General features: G+C 45.2%; 1 protein-coding gene across 1 annotated transcript in view; it reads left to right on the forward strand.

The window, feature by feature from the left end:
- Nucleotides 1-24356, forward strand: part of TEDC1 (tubulin epsilon and delta complex 1) — a 496873-nt gene that overhangs the window by 89109 nt on the left and 383408 nt on the right. Inside the window, exon 3 of the mRNA XM_078659574.1 lies at nucleotides 23529-23731. Within this exon, the coding sequence (XP_078515700.1) occupies nucleotides 23529-23731 (203 nt within the window). The remainder of the gene's footprint in view (nucleotides 1-23528; nucleotides 23732-24356) is intronic.

Consider the following 24356-nt stretch of genomic DNA (forward strand, 5'->3'; position numbering starts at 1 on the left):
CATGTTTAAAGGGCTACGTAAATGGAAGGCACAATCAGTGCTGCAGGTGCACTAGTGATACAAAAGGGGATGATGGATGGAGCGTTTGAGCAAATCAAACACTCACTCCCAGTCAACTGATCTGGGTTTAATCCATCACCATTCTTTAGCCCACTCAGCCACCCCATTTCAGACATGGCTATATGCAAATCAGTCTGACCCTGTGCCTAATGGGAACAGTCCAGCCCGAACTGCCAAGCCATGTCTTCCATGGACCGGAAACAAGCATCCTGGGACCGGTTTCGGATTCATAATCCTCATCAGCCAGGCTATCTTGAATCCAGTGGCCAAGTGAGCAAGGGACTCACGTCTGAGCATACCCTGCCACACTTAGGGCGAACAAAGCGATACAAAAGGGGATGATGGATGGAGCGTTTGAGCAAATCAAACGCTCACCCCCAGTCAACTGATCTCGGTTTAATCCATCACCATTCTTTAGCCCACTCAGCCACCCCATTTCAGACATGGCTGAAGACGGCTGATAGCCAGAAACCGGTCCTAGGATGCTTGATTCCGGTCCAGGAAAGACATGGCTTGGCAGTTCGGTCTGGACTGTTCCGATGAGGCACAGGGTCAAGACTGATTTGCAAATGGCCATGTCTGAACTGGGGTGGCTTGGTGAGCAAAATAACGATGGATTAAACCCAGATCTGTGACTGGGGGTGAATGTTTTGCCATTGTGCAACATTCCGTCCTTCATCTTGTGTGTTTTGCTGTTCACCCTATGTGGGAAGGGTATGCCCAGACGTGGGTCCCGTGCTCACTAAGCCACTGGAGTCAAGCTATCCTGGCTGAAGACGGCTGATAGCCAGAAACCGGTCCTAGGATGCTTGATTCCGGTCCAGGAAAGACATGGCTTGGCAGTTCGGTCTGGACTGTTCCGATGAGGCACAGGGTCAAGACTGATTTGCAAATGGCCATGTCTGAACTGGGGTGGCTTGGTGAGCAAAATAACGATGGATTAAACCCAGATCTGTGACTGGGGGTGAATGTTTTGCCATTGTGCAACATTCCGTCCTTCATCTTGTGTGTTTTGCTGTTCACCCTATGTGGGAAGGGTATGCCCAGACGTGGGTCCCGTGCTCACTAAGCCACTGGAGTCAAGCTATCCTGGCTGAAGACGGCTGATAGCCAGAAACCGGTCCTAGGATGCTTGATTCCGGTACAGGAAAGACATGGCTTGGCAGTTCGGTCTGGACTGTTTCGATGAGGCACAGGGTCAAGACTGATTTGCAAATGGCCATGTCTGAACTGGGGTGGCTTGGTGAGCAAAATAACGATGGATTAAACCCAGATCTGTGACTGGGGGTGAATGTTTTGCCATTGTGCAACATTCCGTCCTTCATCTTGTGTGTTTTGCTGTTCACCCTATGTGGGAAGGGTATGCCCAGACGTGGGTCCCGTGCTCACTAAGCCACTGGAGTAAAGCTATTCTGGCTGAAGACGGCTGATAGCCAGAAACCGGTCCTAGGATGCATGATTCCGGTCCAGGAAAGACATGGCTTGGCAGTTCGGTCTGGACTGTTCCGATGAGGCACAGGGTCAAGACTGATTTGCAAATGGCCATGTCTGAACTGGGGTGGCTTGGTGAGGAAAATAACGATGGATTAAACCCAGATCTGTGACTGGGGGTGAATGTTTTGCCATTGTGCAACATTCCGTCCTTCATCTTGTGTGTTTTGCTGTTCACCCTATGTGGGAAGGGTATGCCCAGACGTGGGTCCCGTGCTCACTAAGCCAATGGAGTCAAGCTATCCTGGCTGAAGACGGCTGATAGCCAGAAACCGGTCCTAGGATGCTTGATTCCGGTCCAGGAAAGACATGGCTTGGTAGTTCGGTCTGGACTGTTCCGATGAGGCACAGGGTCAAGAGTGATTTGCAAATGGCCATGTCTGAACTGGGGTGGCTTGGTGAGCAAAATAACGATGGATTAAACCCAGATCTGTGACTGGGGGGGAATGTTTTGCCATTGTGCAACATTCCGTCCTTCATCTTGTGTGTTTTGCTGTTCACCCTATGTGGGAAGGGTATGCCCAGACGTGGGTCCCGTGCTCACTAAGCCACTGGAGTCAAGCTATTCTGGCTGAAGACGGCTGATAGCCAGAAACCGGTCCTAGGATGCTTGATTCCGGTCCAGGAAAGACATGACACTTCTGAAGCAGGAGACTCTAAGAAGCAGAGCTGTAACGCATGGTTCAGGCTGGTCTGTAAGGAGTCACTTTGTGAGAAAGAAAACTGGTGCATTATTGTAGAAGGCAGTGTGCACTAAAGACAAATCTTTAAATGACCGTTCTTCTATGTGGCAGAGACTGAATTCTGAACGTATTCCATTGTCCCCAGTGGTAGCTTGCCTCCTGCTAACTATCGGGCAGGTATTTTTGATGGCTTTGGAGATTGTAGGCCCAACCCTTCCTCGAGCAGGGGATTCTAAATCCCCCTTGATAAAACCTGTTTTCTGGGGCTTTTGATCTGGAAGGTGGAATAGCAGAGTAGCTGACTTTCAGAGCCAGGTAGCTCAAAGCTGAGATTTCATTGAAGGCTGGTTCAAGAAGATAGTCAAAATTAATTTTATTCAGTTAATAAAAACCATAAAATATAGCACAGGTAAAAACTTTAAAAAGTGAACTACTATGTTATAACTCGAATCTCAACAATTTCCTTTAGAAATTGTTGAGGAGTTCATATTGAATTATATTCAAATAAATCACTCAGGAGCCGTCTTTACGTTACATCATCAGACTTTTTGCGGTTAATAGGCGTTCTGCTTTGAGATAAAAGTTTATGAAAGCAGCTACTGTTTGTTGTGATTCCCCTTTCATGCAAATTAGTAAAACATGCTGACATGATCTAATACCATACATATTAAAAAATATTTTCAATAAAAATGTTATTTTCGTTAATAAGAGGGCAGATTGATAAAATGTGAGTTAAGCTTTCTTCATATAGTGAGCAAAATCTGCACTTTGTGTTCAAAGGTTGCGGTTGCCATTTGGGGGTATATTCTAGAATTTGGCATAAACCAAAAAATAACTGCAGTAGCTTATTTTTATAAAATGATCTGAGTAAAATCGTAAAATATTTCTGGGCGTGCGGCTCCCTTTAGATGTCGATCGATGTCCATGCGTGCCGTCTTTTTCCGAAATCTTCTTTATCTTCGAGCCATGATAATCTCCTTGTTTGCTTGTTGATGACTTTATTAGAGGAGTTGTGTGGTAGTGCCATGTCCCATTTCAATGCAATAGGTCTTGTAATTGCGAGATTTTAAGCTATTGGCATTGTAAATGATAATCCCTTTTAAGTATGTGTTTTTCAAAGCAACACATATATAAAAGGCATTGTAATTTCTAATGCTAATAGCTTAAACTCTCACAAAATGCGAGACCACTTTAATGTTGGCCGCGCCCCTTTCTTTAGACGCTGCTAGCCGTATTCAGGTTACAGTGAGCAGTATCTAAAGCGGTGCGGACAAAATTAAAGTGAAAGCGCCTATGGGGAGCTTTTACACAAAGTGTAAAAATAAATAAATAAGGCTTTTGTAGCAAGGCAGTTAAAGTAAAACCAGTTACGCTGTTAGGTAAATAAATAAGCACGGCAGCTAAAGTGAAAGTGGCGAGCAGTCTAAATTAAATAAATAAATGCGCTGCTAAAGTGAAAGCAGACCACATCGAAAATTAATTGAATAACCTCTATAGTTAAAGCATACCGTGTTGGAAGTTTAAAAATACATGAGTAATAACAATATAAAATGTGGTGGCATGCTGCGATGTCATGGGTGAAATAGTGAAGATTATTAAAGTAAATAGTGCTCAGCGACTAGATAAAGCAGACTCTGTAACACAAGTAAAAAGTCCAGTCAGTATGGAAGGTTACAAGTGCAGACAAGGTGGTACCAGGGAGGTGCTACTAAGCCTATCCACGAATGAACAGCAACGATTTTGAAAGGACTGTAACAGGTGCCAATTGAAAAGATGGGCGGGAGATGGATTGAGATCCTATGCCATACCTCAATACAGCATGCCTCGCAGAGCAGCGCATGTGCAGCCCAGGCTCAACCTAAAAACGGCCCGCCAGTCCAAAACTGACCCCTACCTTGCCGGACCACCGGGAATGCCTGGTGCCTGCAATGGGCAGTCTGGCCCTGCTCCTGACCTGCCTCTGCCTCTTTGAACTACTGGACATGGACTTTGAGGGAGCTGAACATAAGCTTCTGAACATCTACCGGGAGGGGAGGGCAGGAGATGGCAAGGGGTTATCCAACACAGATGCCGGAGAGTGAGATCCATGCCAGATTTCTAGGAAAACAACTTACTATGTAAATTAGTTTTATTCATATTTATTGTTTGTAAATGTATCTTCTGTTGATATTCTGATGAATATGGTACACTAGCAGCCTCTCTTGAACTGGCCAATAATGCCCTCTTTTGTGCTTGCCCTGCCAGTCGCTTACTTACAAGGTTGACATCAAATAGCTTTGCAGAGGCAACAAATCACAAAGTGACAGAGCTGACATTCACAGCTTGGTCCTTGCTGGGCAGTCGCTTTGCATGCCCAAGAGCATTAATTGTGTACTTGCAGACAGTCACGTGGTACGCAGTCCAGAGCAGTGTTGTGTGAGCAGTCATCACGTTTGGTCAGTAAAATAACACAACCCGAATGAAAGAAAGTAGTGTTTGGTAATAGTTGCACCAAGAGGAGCCGTTGGATAGTCTTGTTTGTACACATGCAGCAACTGTGTAGGAAGTGCCTCCAATTTGCCTTTATATCAGGCTAAGATTACTCACTAATCGCCCCTGCATGTTCTTTTGTTTTACTTTGCCCTTACAAATTTTAAGCGGGGAGTACACACTCCTAGCACCCACAGACCGGATGAGAACTAGGCTCTGTCCTGAACTGTGGTAAAGAAGCATCCCTCGACCCGGCGTCACCTCTTTCTTTAGCACTGAGTGTCTCAATGTCATGTAGTATAATTTGAATTTTTTCATGGAGATGTTTGTGCCCCTCTCACTGGTGCTGCTGTTGGAGAACTGCTCGCAGCACAGCAATACACAAAGCACTGTAGCAAAGGCACATGGCAGCAACTAACCCTTTTTCACAAACCAGTGGTGTGCAGGTAAGCACAGAGAGGTATTCAGGCACTTAAAATGAAATCCTCATGATAGTGAGCGGTGAGGAGTCTTGCAAAGTAGCTGTGAGCAGCTGTTACAGACAACGTGAGTGCAGGAAGATACAGATTACAAAGCTCAGCGTGTGCGGTTTCCAAATTGATCTCGGTTGTGTGCGGTCATCATAACCCGCCCATACACTGTGGCAGAGCATTTGTGTGCAAGCAGTGTCAGAGCTGTTGTATGTTCCCTGTGACAGTGCATTCATGTGCAGACAATCACAAACCAATCTCAAGCATGCAGGAGAAGCGGTGGTGTGCAGTCAGCCACCGAGCTAGCAGTCAATCAAAACAAATTCACTCACGGAGCACTCGCATGACCTCAGTCACACGGTAGCTTGTCAGTCCCACAATAGTCATGAGTATATAATCGCAGATCAGTCGGTTACAAAGCTGAGTCTTTATGGCAAACGGAGCAGTGGTGTTCAGTCAGTAACGGGAAGAAGTCAATTGAAGGCAGACAAAGAGCAGGCGCACAGAATGGCCCCAACCCCCACTGTCCATCAGCCTTTCCCAGGAAGTAGCTCTTATCGCCCAGCGCACTGCGGGACCTGTGTTAGTTGGAGACCTTGTGTGCGCTCATTAATAACTGCAGCCCGTGGACATGCTTGCTTTAATGGGAAGGGTGGGAACTACGAGCATTCTGGCTGCTATGTCCCCTCCGGATCGGAATTTTAAAAAGCGATGTTACGCGGACATCACTTTCCGTGGAATACCGTTTTTTTCTAACTTTATATTTTGTTTTTCATTATATTTAAGCTGCGACGCAACATCGTTGATCGTGTCATAGCGCTTTAAAAAAAAAAACTTTCTGCCTTGCTGCTGTACAACATGAAATAAGAAAACAATCTGTCGCCATTGCGCGAATAGAAAAAAAAGTGCTTACCGACTAAATTGAAGGAGACGGTGTAACACCACAAGTAAAAGTTCCAGTCCTGATGGGCGGTCTCAAAAGGAGATAGGGCGGTAACAAGGAGGGACTAAGAAGCCTCATTTTCAATCAGAAGCTAGCATTTACCATGGACGATGATGCCAGCCAATGAAAAAGATAAGCGTGACTCCCCCTCCACTTCTAAAACATAATCTACTACGATATGCCTCGCAGAGTGATCAGCGCATGTGCGACCTAAGGCGAGACCTAAAAAACAAGAACGCAGGCTGCCGGATCACTCGCAGAGCTTCACAGGTTACGCAGAGAGGCTGGGAGGCATTTAGCTTGTGCGTAGCGTGCGTGCCTCCGTATCCGTTTCAACAGGGATTAGTGAGCTTCCCGCAGAGTAGCTGCCTTACAGAGCCAGGTAGCTCAAAGCCCAGATTTCATTGAAGGCTGGTTCAGGACGATATGCTCTTCCATAAACTTTTATAAGGGTTAAACCTAGGGTAAATTGGCCTCAGATATTAATTCCTGGCGCAGGAAAATATGGACAAGACAGTGACTTTGAACCTTGTACCCTTTTCCAATCCAATGTTATATTTAAAGACAATTTAGCCATAAAATGCTCAAATTGAAACATTACTCATTTCAACAAAAACAGCTGGTGCATTTCCTTTAGGTCCCCGATTGTATTAAAACAATTTAGACGGGATGTCATCTTCGATAGTTCTGCCTGTGGGTCCATGCCACGCTGAGTCCGACAACAATCAACCTTGCTCAGTCTTCACGTGTACACACCTGTAAAGTGCAACCTGCTCAAAGGCCCCTACTCCATCTGTACACAGCATTTGAACCCGTTTTCAGAGATGTGCAAATGAGGTTGCAGCTGAAATCCACTTTACCACACCATTTCAGTGAGCGTCACTCCTTTTCAGAGAGTGAAACTCCATTTAGGAGTTCCAAGCCACAGCAGATGCCCATAAACTAAAGGTCAAAAAGAGAAATTTCTGGGGGTGTTTCTGTAAAGGGGGAATGAGATCGCATTACAGGCTGTCTTTGTGATCACTTGTTAATAATTGATTAGTGTGGGGTCCCCCACTGTAGATTGTGCGGATATCAGAAGGAAACCTTAATGCACTTGTTATGTGCATGTCCGTCTCTTATGGCTTTAACCCCTTCTGCGCTCATGACAAGGTCAGCTCGTCATGGGCGTAACCTGCGCTACGCGGATGACGAGCTGACCTTGTCACGTAATGCGGGATTTTTAAAATCGCAGCGCAAAAACCGCTAGCGCGCATGCGGTTAAGAAGACGATACCTACGGGCCATTTTTATCATGTTAAAGATCCACACATGCCGGCAAGCGGTAATAAGCTGGCTAGGAGGCACCTCCTCCATCTTGGCATGTCGTGGACTTAAATTTATGACTGAGGTAACAAAACGGCTGCTAAAAATTTAACTGATAAAAGGCACTTAAAGTCAAGCACAAAGTCCGGATCGAGGCTTGAAGGCTACTGCGGCACAAACAACACTATCAAAACCTCGCCAAAGAACTTGACCTTAATAATGTACTGTATTGGATGAAATAAGAACGGTGTTTTCTCTTTTACCAGTGACAGTATATTTTTTTTATTAGCACGAAATCTGTAATTTTAACCTGCTCGAAGATTGTAACGATTTTTATTAATCACACAATAAAATTAACTTGAACTTGATTAGTGTGGGGTATGTGTATTTTAGAACTATTGAACCATTTGGTTAAGCTTCAGAGTTTTCTTTAATGCGTGCAAACAACCCCCAGTGCATTTCAGTTGATCACATTTCTTTTCTAAATACATTTGTTTTTAGATTAGAAGTGCTCATAAAAGCTGAGCAGTTTAAAAGAATGCTTCTTTTTTTGTTTTGTTTATGTCGTCTTAGGCAATATTTGATTGAGTCTTTGGCACCTGATACAAAGATTCTGGTGTTTTTGCCACAGCCGACTATAGATTTAGAGCATAACTTTTTTTTAGGTCTCGCGTCAGCGAAAGACCTATTGCTGCCTAGTTAGCTCTGAAGGGACCACAGACCGGGGCACGAGTGCCGATTTGCACCTCGTGGACGCGCATGCCCAGCCCCGCCTCCCGAGCCGTGCACATCTCAGGTAGTCAGCCATGCCTCTCAGTCGCGCGCGCGCGCACACCAGCTGCCCATACACGCACCAGCCACCCCCAGCCACGCACACACGCACCAGCTGCCCACACACGCACCACCTGCCCCCAACCCCGCACACACGCACCAGCTGCCCACACACGCACCAGCCGCCCCCAGCCCCGCACACACGCACCAGCTGCCCACACACGCACCAGCCGCCCTGGCCGCGCACACACGCACCAGTCGCCCGAGCCTGTGCACGAGCCCCCAAGGCACCAAGTCCCACTCACCGGGTGTCATCTCCTCCGCCTCCATTGACGTGGCTTACCACTATTCTGCCGCCACCGCCGGGCTCCCCCTCCGGCATGGGAGCCCCGCGTCACCACTTCCATCTCGGCGAGTCACTTCGTGCACGAGCTTATAGCGGAAGTCCCGCCCCACAGCAAGCATGACGCTGCCGGACTTCCGGATTTCGCGGCAGATGGGGGCCGGTGGCTTGCCAGGAACTCAAGCGATTTCCAGGTACTTGTTTGTTCTGTAGCAAAGTTAATCATGGCAATCTTTTCCTGTCTGTAATGTTTTGATGGCGTTATGATCTTTATAAACTAGGAGAAGGGCAATTGAGTTACACTAATGTGCCTAACGGCCTACCACATGGACTCATTTAGTTAGAAAACAGTATGTAGCTTTAAGAGCATGCAGTCTGCAAGCTCTTTGTGGAGACTTGAGTACACAGGGCCGTACTGTTGACACAGCCAATTCATATTTGATTCACTCGGGTTCAGTGAGTGACTCCCTGGAGCACGGAACACCTTGTTTATATCAAAACACACAAACATATGGTTGTGCATGCACTAGTATTTAGTTGAAGAAGGTATGATGCTCACTGCTGGCGGTGTCTTGCGCACATAGGCAGACAGAGGTGTCTCGGGTCTCAGTGTACAACTGCTCTAAGTCCGTCGACCTGAAGAAGAGTGGATGATAAACAAAGTTGCTGCTCTGGGGGCCAGTCAGTCACTGCGTGGTCGCAGTGGCCAGGCGCCTTGCTGGAACACAGAAATCAGCAACGATCTACACCCTGATCCAGCTTGGGGCACTGCTGGGTTCAAATTGTATAATGTTAATGATCATGAACTCGCTGTGCTGACAAGAAACATGGTATATTCAGAGCCGGACTTGGCTTGATTATGAGTGATGATGATTCCGCCTACGCCTAGCAGAGTTTATGATTGATGATGTGTGAAGATATGGCAGTATGATCACTGTCAGCGCAGCTCACTGTAGCTCCTTGTAGAGCGCCTGCATGCCTCGTGGGGTTAGTCCAAGTGTGCTATAATATGCCTGACTAATGCATTTTAGTACAGTGATGCGGACAAAATCAGTCCAATGCATTAGTCTCACCCCTGATGCTGTCCTGGCTGGTACCACTCACACAGATAGCGTAGTGTAGTCATTGTGTTGGGGGACGCAGTTCTTACAAGTGTGGTGCATGGAAAGCGTTGGGAGGGATAGATCCACGATTTACGTTTAAGATATGGTGGCAGAATTGGCTGTGCATGAACCTCTGTGGTACATATAGTTATTATAAAGTATATTCTAGCCTTGTTTCTGTATTGGTTGCAGCATTAAGGTGGACCACTTAAAACGTTATGAGGCTGTACAGGTGTGTTGGCGAGAAAAGAGTGTGTCAAAAATGTGCCTAGATTTACTGTCAGACCATCATTCTTCCTTGTGATCAGCATGGTGGGGTGATAATTGAAGATCAAACTATATATGTTGTACTACCTGCAGTCTTGGTTTAAATTGGAGTCACCCATTCTCCTGCACGGTTTGTTAGATGTTTCTATAGCATGCCAATTTTAGTACTCTGCTCCTCCATTTTCTGTATGGTGGTAAGTTGAAGTGGATTGAGGTAGTACACTTGTCATAGCTCTATTCTGATGTCATTCAATCTTATATCTATTTATCTGTACTAAAAAAGGAGCAAGTGTTTGTCTTGTAGCTTTTTTGCATTATAGGCGGATCTGAGCCAATGATGGCCATTGAGAGCAATGTACTAAGGGAGGAAGGGATCTATGGAGAACACCATGATGGTGTCAACGCCTAGAGGACACCATCATGTTGGTTATTGGAGACCAAGGATTGGAGTGCATATTTAATTTGTATACAAGTGGCAATCCTACCAAAGCATCACTCCTGCCACTTAGGGAAAGAGTCAGTCAGTGGGCCATGTCCAGGCTAAATAATTTATGTGGTGTAGCTCTGCATGTTACTGCTCTTACTGTTATGGTGCTGTCAGGGAGTGTGTTCCATGAATTATATGGGGCGATAGATGCGCAATGTAATTGGGTTTAGGCCTATTGTCAGTATTTATGAGAGCATAGTTCCCATTTATAAGGCATCATGTAGAAGAAGTCTGCCCATCAGTTTTTTCGGGAAATAGATGGTATGAGAGGATAATATATTAAAGTACAGAAAGCATTTTGCTATGTCCTGTCCCAAGAATTGTTTGAGAAATTAGAGAGATTGGTAGAAAATGTAGCTTTTAATGTGCATTTAACAGGGACGTTGGTTAATACTGCAAATAATTTCACACAGTGTTGCAGGGATTTCTATCTCTAGATTTCTGGGAAATGTATGGCAAATAATCAATGTTAAAGCACACATGTGAAAAGTATTTGAGATTTACTAGACACTTCTATTCACAGTGTTTGTATGGGGCATTTGAACTTCCTCTATCCGATTTTACTCAAGACACCAATTTACAGATGCAATGTTTGCACCCATCTTTCTAGCGAATGACACCCAGAGACAGTTTGATAACCCTCGTTTGCTAAGCCATTTGAGATAAAGATGTAAGACCAGTAAGATTGTCAGACATTTAAGCATGCTCTTCTAGGATGTCTCCCTGATCTGAAGGTTGCATCATCTTCCTGGAAATGCCTATCCAGGCTTTTTCCTTGTCCGGTTGACAGAAAGAATGTTCAATTCATTTATTATTATTATTATTATTATTATGCGTTCTTATATAGCGCTCGATTACCCGTAGACATCTCGGCGCTTGCCTTGGGAACCCATCCTGGCTATTTCCCTGTGAGATACCCATACTGGGCATCCCCAAGGTGAAAGCCAGGCATCCCCCTGCGGGGGGGCGGACGTAGTGGAGATTAAGCAAGCTGATGCCCAGAGCTGCAGAGTGTGAACCCATGATTCGAGTAGGTACCGAAACGAGAATTATCGAGTCCGTGGATATTTGGGCTCAAGACCCTGCCGCGTCGGGAATTGAACCCTGGTCCCGGGTATGACCTCTGCTTCAGGGTCTACCTCCTCTAACCAGTGAGCCACACTTGATGAACATTGTGAATACAAATATCTTGTGTGAAGCACAACAGCACAGGGGCAGTCTTACTGATATTTGCATCATATTCCGTGGATGGGGGGACTTTTTTTCTTTATATTGTGGAAATGTTTACCTGTGCTGGTCTTTCCGTTTAGCTCCAAGATGAATGCGGTATACCTAAAACCAGTTTTTACTTGTCAGCCGTGTGTTCTTTCGGGCTGTTGAGAAGGTTGCACATAAGTATCGGGTTAATCGGGTGCGCCAAATTTTCTCTGTCTTGCTGGTAATGTTAACGCATAACTCCATGTCACCAAGGAAGTAGTGCTACAATACTGGGTATCTGTTTAACATCTTAAAGCATTAGAGGAGATTTAGTCTTTTTTCACTTCAGTTGATCCAATTGAATTAACACATTTGAAATCAATTGTTAAGTATAAGCCCAGTATTCTAGCATTGCTTGCTTGTTGATTTGGATCCATCAAATACCCTACCTGCAATTAGCTTGGAGGCATACATCTTCCTGGGTTGAAGTAAAAGATTACAGAATAGGCACAATAGACAAGTGAGTTAAGCAATTTGTGTTGAGGGGTAGGTGGGTCAGGGCAGGTGCTAGAGACCCTCACTCTATCTATCTATCTTTTGCCCTCACTCTATCTATCTATCTTTCGCCCTCACTCTATCTATCTTTCGCCCTCACTCTATCTATCCATCGCCCTCACTCTAGCTATCTTTCGCCCTCCCTCTAGCTATCTTTCGCCCTCCCTCTAGCTATCTTTCGCCCTCCCTCTAGCTATCTTTCGCCCTCCCTCTAGCTATCTTTCGCCCTCCCTCTAGCTATCTTTCGCCCTCCCTCTAGCTATCTTTCGCCCTCCCTCTAGCTATCTTTCGCCCTCCCTCTAGCTATCTTTCGCCCTCCCTCTAGCTATCTTTCGCCCTCCCTCTAGCTATCTTTCGCCCTTCCTCTTGCTATCTTTCGCCCTCACTCTATCTATCTATCTTTCGCCCTCCCTCTAGCTATCTATCTTTCGCCCTCACTCTATCTTTCGCCCTCACTCTATCTATCTATCTTTCGCCCTCACTCTATCTATCTATCTTTCGCCCTCACTCTATCTATCTATCTTTCGCCCTCACTCTATCTATCTATCGCCCTCACTCTAGCTATCTTTCACCCTCCCTCTAGCTATCTATCGATCGCACCACCACAGCATCACTCAGGGGTACCACAGCATCACTCAGGGGCACCTCAGCATCACTCAGGGGCACCTCAGCATCACTCAGGGGCACCACAACATCACTATGCGCTACCACAGCATCACTGAACGCCACAGCATCACTCGTCGCTACCACAACATCACTCAGCGCCACCACAGTATCAATCTGTGCAACCATTCAACAATAACTGGTTCAAATATTTTCTCTCAATGTTTCAAGCTTTATTACAAATGTCACAAAAAGATGTTGTTATTTCACTTCTGTTCTTGGATTTTCATCATAATAAAATACACTGAACATAATCTTCACAAAAGTTATTTACAAAAGTTTAAGCTATTGCCATTATAAATTACAATAACTTTTATTTAAGTATTAATTATTTAAAAAAATTAAAAGCCATTGTTATTTGTAATATCAATACATCTAAGTCACGTAAATACAAAACATGTTGCATTACAAATGCTATAGGTGTCACATTTGCAAAAGATAAACGCATTGGCATTGTAAATGACAAAGCTATTAATTTCGCTATTTTCAAAACCAACACATAAATAAAAAATTTGTAATTTACAAGACCAATAGCTCAAACTTTACTAATGCGAGACCTATTGCATTGCAAATGCTTGTTTTATATACCATTTTATACTGCCTGCTATTGCCCGTTAAGCCTACGGACATGTAGGGCAGCAGAAAAGGACCTCCACTTCTGTTTTCCTTGAGAACGTTTCTGTATGGTGCCCCAGCTGTGGTTCAGGGCCTTCATTTTTGTTTCCACAGATCGCATCCAGGTGTTCTTTGCCCTCATCCCAGATGTTACTTGAGCCAGCCGTACTGTGTCATACATAGGTCGTACGTTCAAGAATCCGATTCTGGGCTTGTACTTGGTATTCAGAATTTCTGTCATTTTGTCAGTAGTTTCCTTGCTTCTTTGACTGCCGTCAACAATGTACGTCTTCTGCAGCAACACTGGAGTCCCTTGTGCCCGAACATTTAGTGGTTCTTACTGCTGTCTCTGTTATGCAACAAGGTTTTTGTCTTGTGTCCAACCTGGAGGATCAGTGGATCACACTTCATCTGGTCTTTACCCTTGGCCTGTCCGGCTTGGGCAACTCTGCCAGGAGAGTAAACTCCTGTCTCCATAGCTTTCAAGATCATTAGGATGCACGAGCCACTCGACCACTTCAAGGTGCCGATCCTCCAAAAGTATTTAATACTTAGGCATGGTTCAATTTTCTCCTTTTTTCGTATTGTTCTCTGAGCCAATAGAATAGCCTTTATAGTAATCTGTTTCTGATTGAATTGTCAGCTAAATCACACATAACACATCCACCCACCCAGACTCCTCCTCCTTCAAATATTTTGTATCCCTTTTTAGGTCGGGCCTGTCCCATTCCGCAGGAATGGATAGGATCGAATTCAAGTGCTCGATCGGCTAGTGAAACCACTGGCGTTTTTTCACAGTGCATGTGAGGTCACGTGGCCACAAAGCGGGTCACGTGACCACACAAGCACGAGCATCTCCGTAATCCGCCTGCCCCCACCAGGCTCGCATTCCCGCCCCCTCACCAGGCCGCACATCTGCCTGCCACACTTCTCCTCCCCTCGCACGCATTCCGCTGCCCCTCCTTTCTCCCCCCCCCCCTCCGCCAGAAGCCTCGCAAAATCACCCCTCCTTTCTCCCCCTGCCCTGCTGCTCCCTTGATCCATTTTGGCTCTCGCATTCCCGCCCCCTCACCAGGCCGCACATCTGCCTGCCACACTTCTCCTCCCCTCGCACGCATTCCGCTGCCCCTCCTTTCTCCCCCCCCCCCTCCGCCAGAAGCCTCGCAAAATCACCCCTCCTTTCTCCCCCTGCCCTGCTGCTCCCTTGATCCATTTTGGCTCTGTACAGGAGTACCCCGCTCCACACACAACCCCGATAGATATTCAATGCTACAAACCCTGCAGCTTGAGGTTTTCACATATCACAGCGGGAGCCCAGCAGCACACACTGCCACAGTTGCACACAGCACAAGGGTCTCCCTGCTGCGCACGTAATTATGCAGAGAATTCTCACTGACCGCAACATACAAGACCCCCTAGGTACACGGGACGCGCGCACATGTCCCATAAAAACCAATGCTGAGGACATCACCATCCAGGGACACCCTGCTGAGCACACCGATCAGGGACTCCTGCTGCACACACCAAGGGACACCTGGCTGAGCATGCCACAGAGGTGCACCCTGCTGCACACAACACAGAAGGACACTGCTGCGCACAACTCCTGCAATGCCATGCTGGGGACTCAACAACTCAGGAATCCCTGCTGAGCTCGCCACCCAGATACAACCTGCTACATACAGTTTGGCAACCCTCTTTTTTTTGTTGCAAAAAACAAATGTGCTGCCATATTTACAGCACACTTCCTTGGCCTTTGCCACCTTGCAAACATGTGCAGCCTTATCTTAACAAGCATTGGCATAGCCAATAGGTCTCGCTTGTGGGACCTTATAAGTATTTTGTTTTGCAGCACAATATCCTTGTAACTAAATACTTATAAGGTCCCACAAGCGAGACCTATTGGCTATGCCAATGCTTGTTTCTACTTCTACCACTAACCTTTTACCTCTACCTTTAGCATACTACCTTTTTGTACTAATACCTCCACCAAAATCGTATTCTACCTAGACACTAGTATCTCTGCCTGCCTGTAGCTAGACCTTAATGCCGATATCGTTGCCTATCTATAACTTTATATCACTTCCCCTTCCCCAGAACCAAGTATCTTTAACCCTACTTTTACCCTTTTACCTGTGCCCTAGTTCCTCTACTACTGCCCTCTCTCTACCCAGTGCCCCTCACCCTATCTATTCCATAGAACCGCTAAACCTACATATACCACAGTGCCCCATATACCATAGCACCTATGGCACTTTTCCTATTTCCCTCCCTCTTGGCATTACTTCCCCCCTCTTTTCTCCTTGCCTCTTTTCGTGTGTTGTTGCCTGCCCCGAGTTACATTTTACAGGTCTTTTTTTAGAGGGTAAGGGTTTTCTCATTTTAAATTTTACCAACATCGAGGTTTCAGGAGTACAAGGGGAGTTTGGCCCTAGTGGACAAGTGGGGAGGCCGGGCCTAGTATATGCGATCAGAGAAAAGGGTGCCTCTCCACAACTCAGTTACAACCATATTTATGGAACATTGAAAACGCAAGCTGTCGTTTCCAACCAGGTACTTTTATTTATACCACTTCATTGGACAGTTATACTTCATTTGTCAAACAAAACATATTATAAGCAGCCAAGACCTATGTGTAGCATAAGATCAAACCAAAGTAAGACTTTTAAATACACCACAGTGTCAAAACTGAATGTGAGCAAAACTCAATATACTCATTAATTAAACAAACAATATATGGAAGACAGACAATAACATTTAAACATACATTACAATCAATGGTAAATACATTTAGGCATTTGATTAAAGCAAAAGAAAAGTAAAGAAAAAGGAAAATTAGAAAAGAGACGCGAAGTGAATTCGAGAATCTTGTGTCACCAGTGGTAGCTGGTGTATGAATTATCCTTTCCTAATTAGCCGACGCGTTTCGAATCCAGAGAATTACTTTCCAGATTCTCATCAGGGCATCGTTATTCTGTCTGTAAGTTTGCCAAAGAGAAGGAAAAATTGTATAAGCATCATGAAAAAGAGACAGTCTCCCTATATTGTGACACTCAGCTAGGGGGACCTACCGCTTTTAGAGGAAGCTAATTCATTGGAAGTGTGGCAGTGCAGATTGAAGAGAGGGTCCAAGAATTGGAACTACCTACAACAAAGTGAGTTGGCATTAGACCGATTAAAAGGCTGGTGACTAGAAAGTGCAAAATAATTTGTTTGAAAATGCACATACCGTCAATTGTTCCCAGATTAGTATTGGCGGTTTTTTCTACGATGAATGCAGGCTCATCGGCACATTTTTCAAACGTAGAGCAGCCTGTGGCACTCTATGCAAGAACAATGGTATTGGTAAAAACGGGAGCGGGAATTCAGAGGTTAGATGACTGTTATGCCAATTGACACGGAACATACCTTAACTTAAAGGTTGATGCGGAGCAGTCCTAGTTACTGGATAAGCGTTGTATTCAAAAACCGGCGTGTAAAAATTCAACCGGGGTCTGTTTCCGCTAAAGAAAAACGGAGCAGAATGTTAGCATGTTTACCGCGTTTGACCGCGAGTGAGGCAGAGGCCGGCGGCAGATCCCGCCGAGGCGCCGCTTACCTTCGTGTTTCTCGCTCTGGGCTCCCTGTGTTCTGTCGAATCGCCAAGGTGAATACTATCGATGTAACCATGGCAATAAGCTTTTTGGAAAGGCGGTAAGCCTTGTGGGATTTGTAGTTCGCACTATTCTAGGCAGTTGTACAGATGGGGATTGTCCATTACAAAGACGAGTGTACAGCACTGAGACGCGACCCGTCCGGTCATCAGGCGCCAGGGCACTATTGGATTAAAGTCTGGCGATTTCAGATAAACTATTAAGGCCCTTCTGGACGCTGTTAAATTTCAGGATTAAATATGCTTCCATTTTAAGGAGCATTTTGTCAAAATCCACATTACTCTGTGATGGACGTAATGTGTGCAAAACCGTCCATTTCAAGTCATTGGCATCATGGTTGACATTTACAAAATGTTCCACCATGGGGGCAGTCATGATTTTATTTTTGATCCTGGATCGATGTTGGCAAATTCGTGTGTTGACTTGTTGTGTAGTTTTTCCAACATAAATGAGATCACAAGGACATCGGACCAGGTAAACCACATTCTTGGTTTTACAGTTCGAAAAGTCCAAATGTTTCCATCTAGTGGACCCATGTTGGAACTCGTCGCCCTCAATAGTGTTTGGACACACGACACAGGTACCACACTTGTGGTGCCCCGTGATCGGTTTGAGGTTCCACTGGCTCAAAAGGTCACTTTTCTTTTTTGGTAGAGATACATCCGCCCTCATGATGTGTTGTCCTACGTTTTGGTTTCTCTTATACGCGAACAAAGGTTTTGGAAGTGGGCATTCTAAGTTCGCCATTAAGTGCCAATTGCTCAGCACAGCTTTTCTCAGTTTGTGGGTATCTGGTCCAAAAGTGGTGACACAGACCAATCTTTCAAGTGTAGGTTTAGGCCGTACTTGCAACAGAGTTTCACGGGGGGTGAAGCGCGCTCTTTTTAGAGAATGCTTCAACAGTTTTTTTGGGTACCCCCTTTCCTGCATTTCTTGGCAAAATGTCTCCGCATGGGACGTGAAGTCTCTCAAATCAGAGCAGTTTCTCCTGATGCGCAATAATTGCCCATATGGAAGGTTGGATTTCAGATTCCTGGGATGGGCACTCCTGTGGTGCAAGATAGTGTTCCTATCCGTGTCCTTTTTAAACAGGGATGATTTAAGGACCCCGTTGATGTTCACAATTTCAACATCAAGGAAGGAGCATTATCAACCTTTCAAGGTCGCTCAAGGAATAGATTCACAACATTTTCGGAAACCTCTTCTTCCGATTCATCGGGTTCGGACAATCGTAATCCTAATAAGAAACAGGTGGCTTTTTTAGATCAGGGCCAACAGCCAAAAGCCCGCTTCAAACAGCCATGGGAGATGCGAACAAGGAACCGCTCATACAAGTCATAGAGGGTTCCAGCGCTGTGGTTAATCTATCTAATAGACCGTTAACATTAGAGGAACACTCAGTCTTGGCATTGGGGCTCAAGTTTGTGCCAGGCAGGAAAACTGATTATACAAGACTCAAGCTAGAAGCTATCGAGTTTTGTCGAAAAATTCGCCTCAAATTGTTTTTTTGGAATCATCCTTCCTCGCCCACCATGGAAGTGACTGGATTACGCAACAAGTCCACCTTTGTCCCCTACCAAAATATCCCCAAAGAGGTTCTCGCATTTGAACAGGTCCTTTTGTCATCCATCGAGAAATTAGAAAAGGGCAGACATTTTGTTCAACAAAACATAGGCCAGAAACAACGCGCAGCAATCAAAACCCTTAAGGAAGACAATTCGATCATTATCAAGCAAGCCGATAAAGGCGAGGCTGTGGTGGTGTGGGCTCGTGAGAAATACCTAGCAGAAGGCAATAAACAGGTCAACAATGCAACCTGGTACAGACGCCTCCCAGAAGATCCTGTTAAGGAGATCCAACGACTCATTGCTGATACCCTCCAGGAGGGGTTGGATGGTGGCTTTCTGGGCAAAAAAGAACATGACTATTTACTAAGAAAACATCCAAGAACTCCTGTTCTCTACCTCTTGCCTAAGATTCACAAGAGCCTGCAAGATCCCCCGGGACGCCCAATCGTCTCCGGGTGTGACTCTTGCCTAGAGCCCCTTTCGCAATACGTGGATTTCTTTCTGAAACCGTTTTTAACAACAGTCAAGTCGTACTTACGCGACACAACTGACTTTCTTCTTAAAGTAGAAGATACCGAGTTCGACCCTGAAACCCAACTGCTGGTAACAATGGATGTTACCTCCCTCTACACGCAGATCCCTCAGGGAGAAGCGTTAGAGGTGATGGAAATTTATTTAAATCAGAGAGAGAGACCCCACCAGGTACCAACTTCCTTTATCTTGAGACTTGCTGAAATTGCATTAAAAAATAATTACTTTTCATTCAATGGAGAGTTCTACATGCAGGTCAAGGGCACCGCGATGGGGTGCCCTTATGCTCCTGAAATGGCCGTGCTGTACATGGCACAGTACGAACAGATGTTTGTCGACAATAACAACCCTTTCAAACCGAGCATTTTACAATGGTTTCGCTACATAGATGATGTCTGGCTCCTGTGGCAGGGGAGCCAGACGGATCTGGTAGCTTTCCATGACTGGCTTAATAACAGGCATGTTGACATCAAATTTTCGATGGCACAAAGCAACGAAAGGATGACCTTCCTTGATGTTGAAATTGTGAACATCAACGGGGTCCTTAAATCATCCCTGTTTAAAAAGGACACGGATAGGAACACTATCTTGCACCACAGGAGTGCCCATCCCAGGAATCTGAAATCCAACCTTCCATATGGGCAATTATTGCGCATCAGGAGAAACTGCTCTGATTTAAGAGACTTCACGTCCCATGCGGAGACATTTTGCCAAGAAATGCAGGAAAGGGGGTACCCAAAAAAACTGTTGAAGCATTCTCTAAAAAGAGCGCGCTTCACCCCCCGTGAAACTCTGTTGCAAGTACGGCCTAAACCTACACTTGAAAGATTGGTCTGTGTCACCACTTTTGGACCAGATACCCACAAACTGAGAAAAGCTGTGCTGAGCAATTGGCACTTAATGGCGAACTTAGAATGCCCACTTCCAAAACCTTTGTTCGCGTATAAGAGAAACCAAAACGTAGGACAACACATCATGAGGGCGGATGTATCTCTACCAAAAAAGAAAAGTGACCTTTTGAGCCAGTGGAACCTCAAACCGATCACGGGGCACCACAAGTGTGGTACCTGTGTCGTGTGTCCAAACACTATTGAGGGCGACGAGTTCCAACATGGGTCCACTAGATGGAAACATTTGGACTTTTCGAACTGTAAAACCAAGAATGTGGTTTACCTGGTCCGATGTCCTTGTGATCTCATTTATGTTGGAAAAACTACACAACAAGTCAACACACGAATTTGCCAACATCGATCCAGGATCAAAAATAAAATCATGACTGCCCCCATGGTGGAACATTTTGTAAATGTCAACCATGATGCCAATGACTTGAAATGGACGGTTTTGCACACATTACGTCCATCACAGAGTAATGTGGATTTTGACAAAATGCTCCTTAAAATGGAAGCATATTTAATCCTGAAATTTAACAGCGTCCAGAAGGGCCTTAATAGTTTATCTGAAATCGCCAGACTTTAATCCAATAGTGCCCTGGCGCCTGATGACCGGACGGGTCGCGTCTCAGTGCTGTACACTCGTCTTTGTAATGGACAATCCCCATCTGTACAACTGCCTAGAATAGTGCGAACTACAAATCCCACAAGGCTTACCGCCTTTCCAAAAAGCTTATTGCCATGGTTACATCGATAGTATTCACCTTGGCGATTCGACAGAACACAGGGAGCCCAGAGCGAGAGACACGAAGGTAAGCGGCGCCTCGGCGGGATCTGCCGCCGGCCTCTGCCTCACTCGCGGTCAAATGCGGTAAACATGCTAACATTCTGCTCCGTTTTTCTTTAGCGGAAACAGACCCCGGTTGAATTTTTACACGCCGGTTTTTGAATACAACGCTTATCCAGTAACTAGGACTGCTCCGCATCAACCTTTAAGTTAAGGTATGTTCCGTGTCAATTAGCATAACAGTCATCTAACCTCTGAATTCCCGCTCCCGTTTTTACCAATACCATTGTTCTTGCATAGAGTGCCACAGGCTGCTCTACGTTTGAAAAATGTGCCGATGAGCCTGCATTCATCGTAGAAAAAACCGCCAATACTAATCTGGGAACAATTGACGGTATGTGCATTTTCAAACAAATTATTTTGCACTTTCTAGTCACCAGCCTTTTAATCGGTCTAATGCCAACTCACTTTGTTGTAGGTAGTTCCAATTCTTGGACCCTCTCTTCAATCTGCACTGCCACACTTCCAATGAATTAGCTTCCTCTAAAAGCGGTAGGTCCCCCTAGCTGAGTGTCACAATATAGGGAGACTGTCTCTTTTTCATGATGCTTATACCATTTTTCCTTCTCTTTGGCAAACTTACAGACAGAATAACGATGCCCTGATGAGAATCTGGAAAGTAATTCTCTGGATTCGAAACGCGTCGGCTAATTAGGAAAGGATAATTCATACACCAGCTACCACTGGTGACACAAGATTCTCGAATTCACTTCGCGTCTCTTTTCTAATTTTCCTTTTTCTTTACTTTTCTTTTGCTTTAATCAAATGCCTAAATGTATTTACCATTGATTGTAATGTATGTTTAAATGTTATTGTCTGTCTTCCATATATTGTTTGTTTAATTAATGAGTATATTGAGTTTTGCTCACATTCAGTTTTGACACTGTGGTGTATTTAAAAGTCTTACTTTGGTTTGATCTTATGCTACACATAGGTCTTGTCTGCTTATAATATGTTTTGTTTGACAAATGAAGTATAACTGTTCAATGAAGTGGTATAAATAAAAGTACCTGGTTGGAAACGACAGCTTGCGTTTTCAATGTTCCATAAATATGGTTGTAACTGAGTTGTGGAGAGGCACCCTTTTCTCTGATCGAACATCGAGGTTTCAGCAGCCACGGGTGGGGGCTGTATTTCAAATAGTAGCGCCTGTGGCAGTAGAGTTTGGGAGTTGTAGGGAGGGTGAAGCCGGTGAGGGAGTAGCCGACTAGGAAGTCCGGCAGGTGGGTGAATGTCAGTGGCACAGATGGGAAGCAGGGATGCGACATTAGAAGTACATTAATTCAATCCATTGTGACCAGTAATGCGTCTAATTTGTTTTCCTGCATGCAGTGCGCGTGTGCTTGTGTATCTTGCACAGACTGTCTTCACCTTTAAATGCCTGCGGGTTTCCTCCCGAGCAGCACAGAGGATCGGCACTGTCAAGTGGTTGAAATGAGTGCACTGCCTGCCCACGCCTCACTTCACCATGGGGATTTTTGCCGAGGGAAATGCGCTGAAGCTTGGTCAATACAGCTTTCGCCCAGTACAAACAATTCACGCGGAGATTAAGGACTCTAAAAAGAACATTTGATTAAGTGGAAATGCGCGCAGAAAAGTAAACCTAATTCTAAAGAGAAACGAGCTGGAATAAGGCCGCTGATGAAGGATTTGCGTGCAGTGTCCAGGCGGTCCTAGAGGGGAATGTTTCTTCCTCGTCTCTAATAAGAGTTGAGGCTCCTCTGTAAACATGTATTATACATAGTGATAGAATCAATTGGTATCCAATAAGTTAAACCCCAAGATGTACTTTTTAATGGCTCCGAATAGTACACAATGAACCGCATTCTAATAGGGAGGCTGTTTAAAAGGCAATCTGTCAGAGGATGTCACTGGGTTGAAGTAGGTGGAATAACAAGCGGGGCTTTCTCAGGGTACCTGACCTTCTGCAACAGTTAAATCCAGCTATTGACAAATGTGAGCACATTTCTCCTAAGACTGCCATCACCCTTGGTGTAGCTTGGCGAGGTGGCAAGGCGTGACCAAGCAAGAGGTAGTGGTGCCTTTTGATAGTTCAGAATAGTTAAGAGATCAAATAAATGTAATGCCAGAACGAGTATGTCTTTTTTACAGAAAATCTTATTCTGTCAAAGAGGCAACAAGAAATAGAATTGCAGCAGGTCCATCTTCCGCCAAACTAAAATCCTTCCCTCATATCATTCTCACTTTTTGTTTACTAGTCTTTGGGCTAAAATGCCATGAAGCTGCTCTGGACTAACAAAAAAACCAAGAATGAATAAAAGTGATGTTTGCTGTTCTCAAGGTCCATAAGTCATGAAGGAACTTCATAAAGTAGGTAAACTAAAGATGCTTTTTAAACTTGAGTATTCAAATGTGGATCATTGCAAGATGGCCACACTGGTGAATCATTGTTACAGATAAGTAACTTTTTAATATATCATCTAGTTATCATTCCAGGGTACATCTTTGCTTTAGGTGGTCATATCACATCATGAGCGAACATTCCAATCCTCAATACAAAGAATATATTTTGTATTTTCTCACTCTCTCTTCTTTCCTATCTTTATCACCTGGTCCTTGTCATGTTTTCTAATTCCAAGATGTTTGGCCATTCCTTGCAGACGTCCAGATCCGATTTGTGAAGTCAGTGCTATGGTTCCATGGCTATGGCACCTCGGAATTCTATCGACTCCCCGAGGATGGCTCACAAGGGAGCAGAGAGCTGTTATTGGCATTCTCCTGGCTATTGCACAAAGTCCACCTTCTGGAGAAGCTGTTGGAGGTTAGCAAGCTCGTGCTGGGAGACGAGATAACTGTGTGCACGGTAAGCACTTTTTATACCTAATAAGTATCACACTGTACAAAGATGCACTTTGCAGCTCATCTCTGACAACCCATAATGCGCTTGGATGATCAGCAATACTGAAAGTGCTACATTTTCAACAGTGACATCGAGTCTGATGATGGTTTGGTCCCAAAGTAGAAGTAAGGGTAGTAAATGTAGGGAGGAAAATTGAAACAGCACCCCTTCTTCTTCCTGTGTCTCTATGCTTGTTACAGGTGAATGCATCTAAAAAAGCTTGGTGAGATATTTTGGTTTGAAAAAACTTTCAAAATTAACTAATTACTGTTCAAATTGAACATTAGTAAAGAAAATATGATCAAGCTTGCTGTTGGAAGGGGCGTGGTTTCGGCGCCGACCGGGATGGCTGCGTGAGCGAGTTGCTCCGCACCAAGTCCCGTTTTTATCCTGCAGGACTTGTCCCCGCACTGCCTGGCAGCGGTAATCGAGCTTCTATAGGGTCGCTGACCCAGCGGGGAGCCTCTGATCCTCATCGGGACCCTGGGCACTGACTGCGGATGGACCTGGTGACCCGACCAGCGCGGCCGGCGGACAAAGGCAAGATGGCGGAGCTGCGGGGACAGGAGCTCTGAGAGCGGAGCGGTGT

This window comes from Lissotriton helveticus, chromosome 9 (genome assembly GCF_964261635.1).
Source record: "Lissotriton helveticus chromosome 9, aLisHel1.1, whole genome shotgun sequence".
NCBI lineage: Eukaryota > Metazoa > Chordata > Amphibia > Caudata > Salamandridae > Lissotriton > Lissotriton helveticus.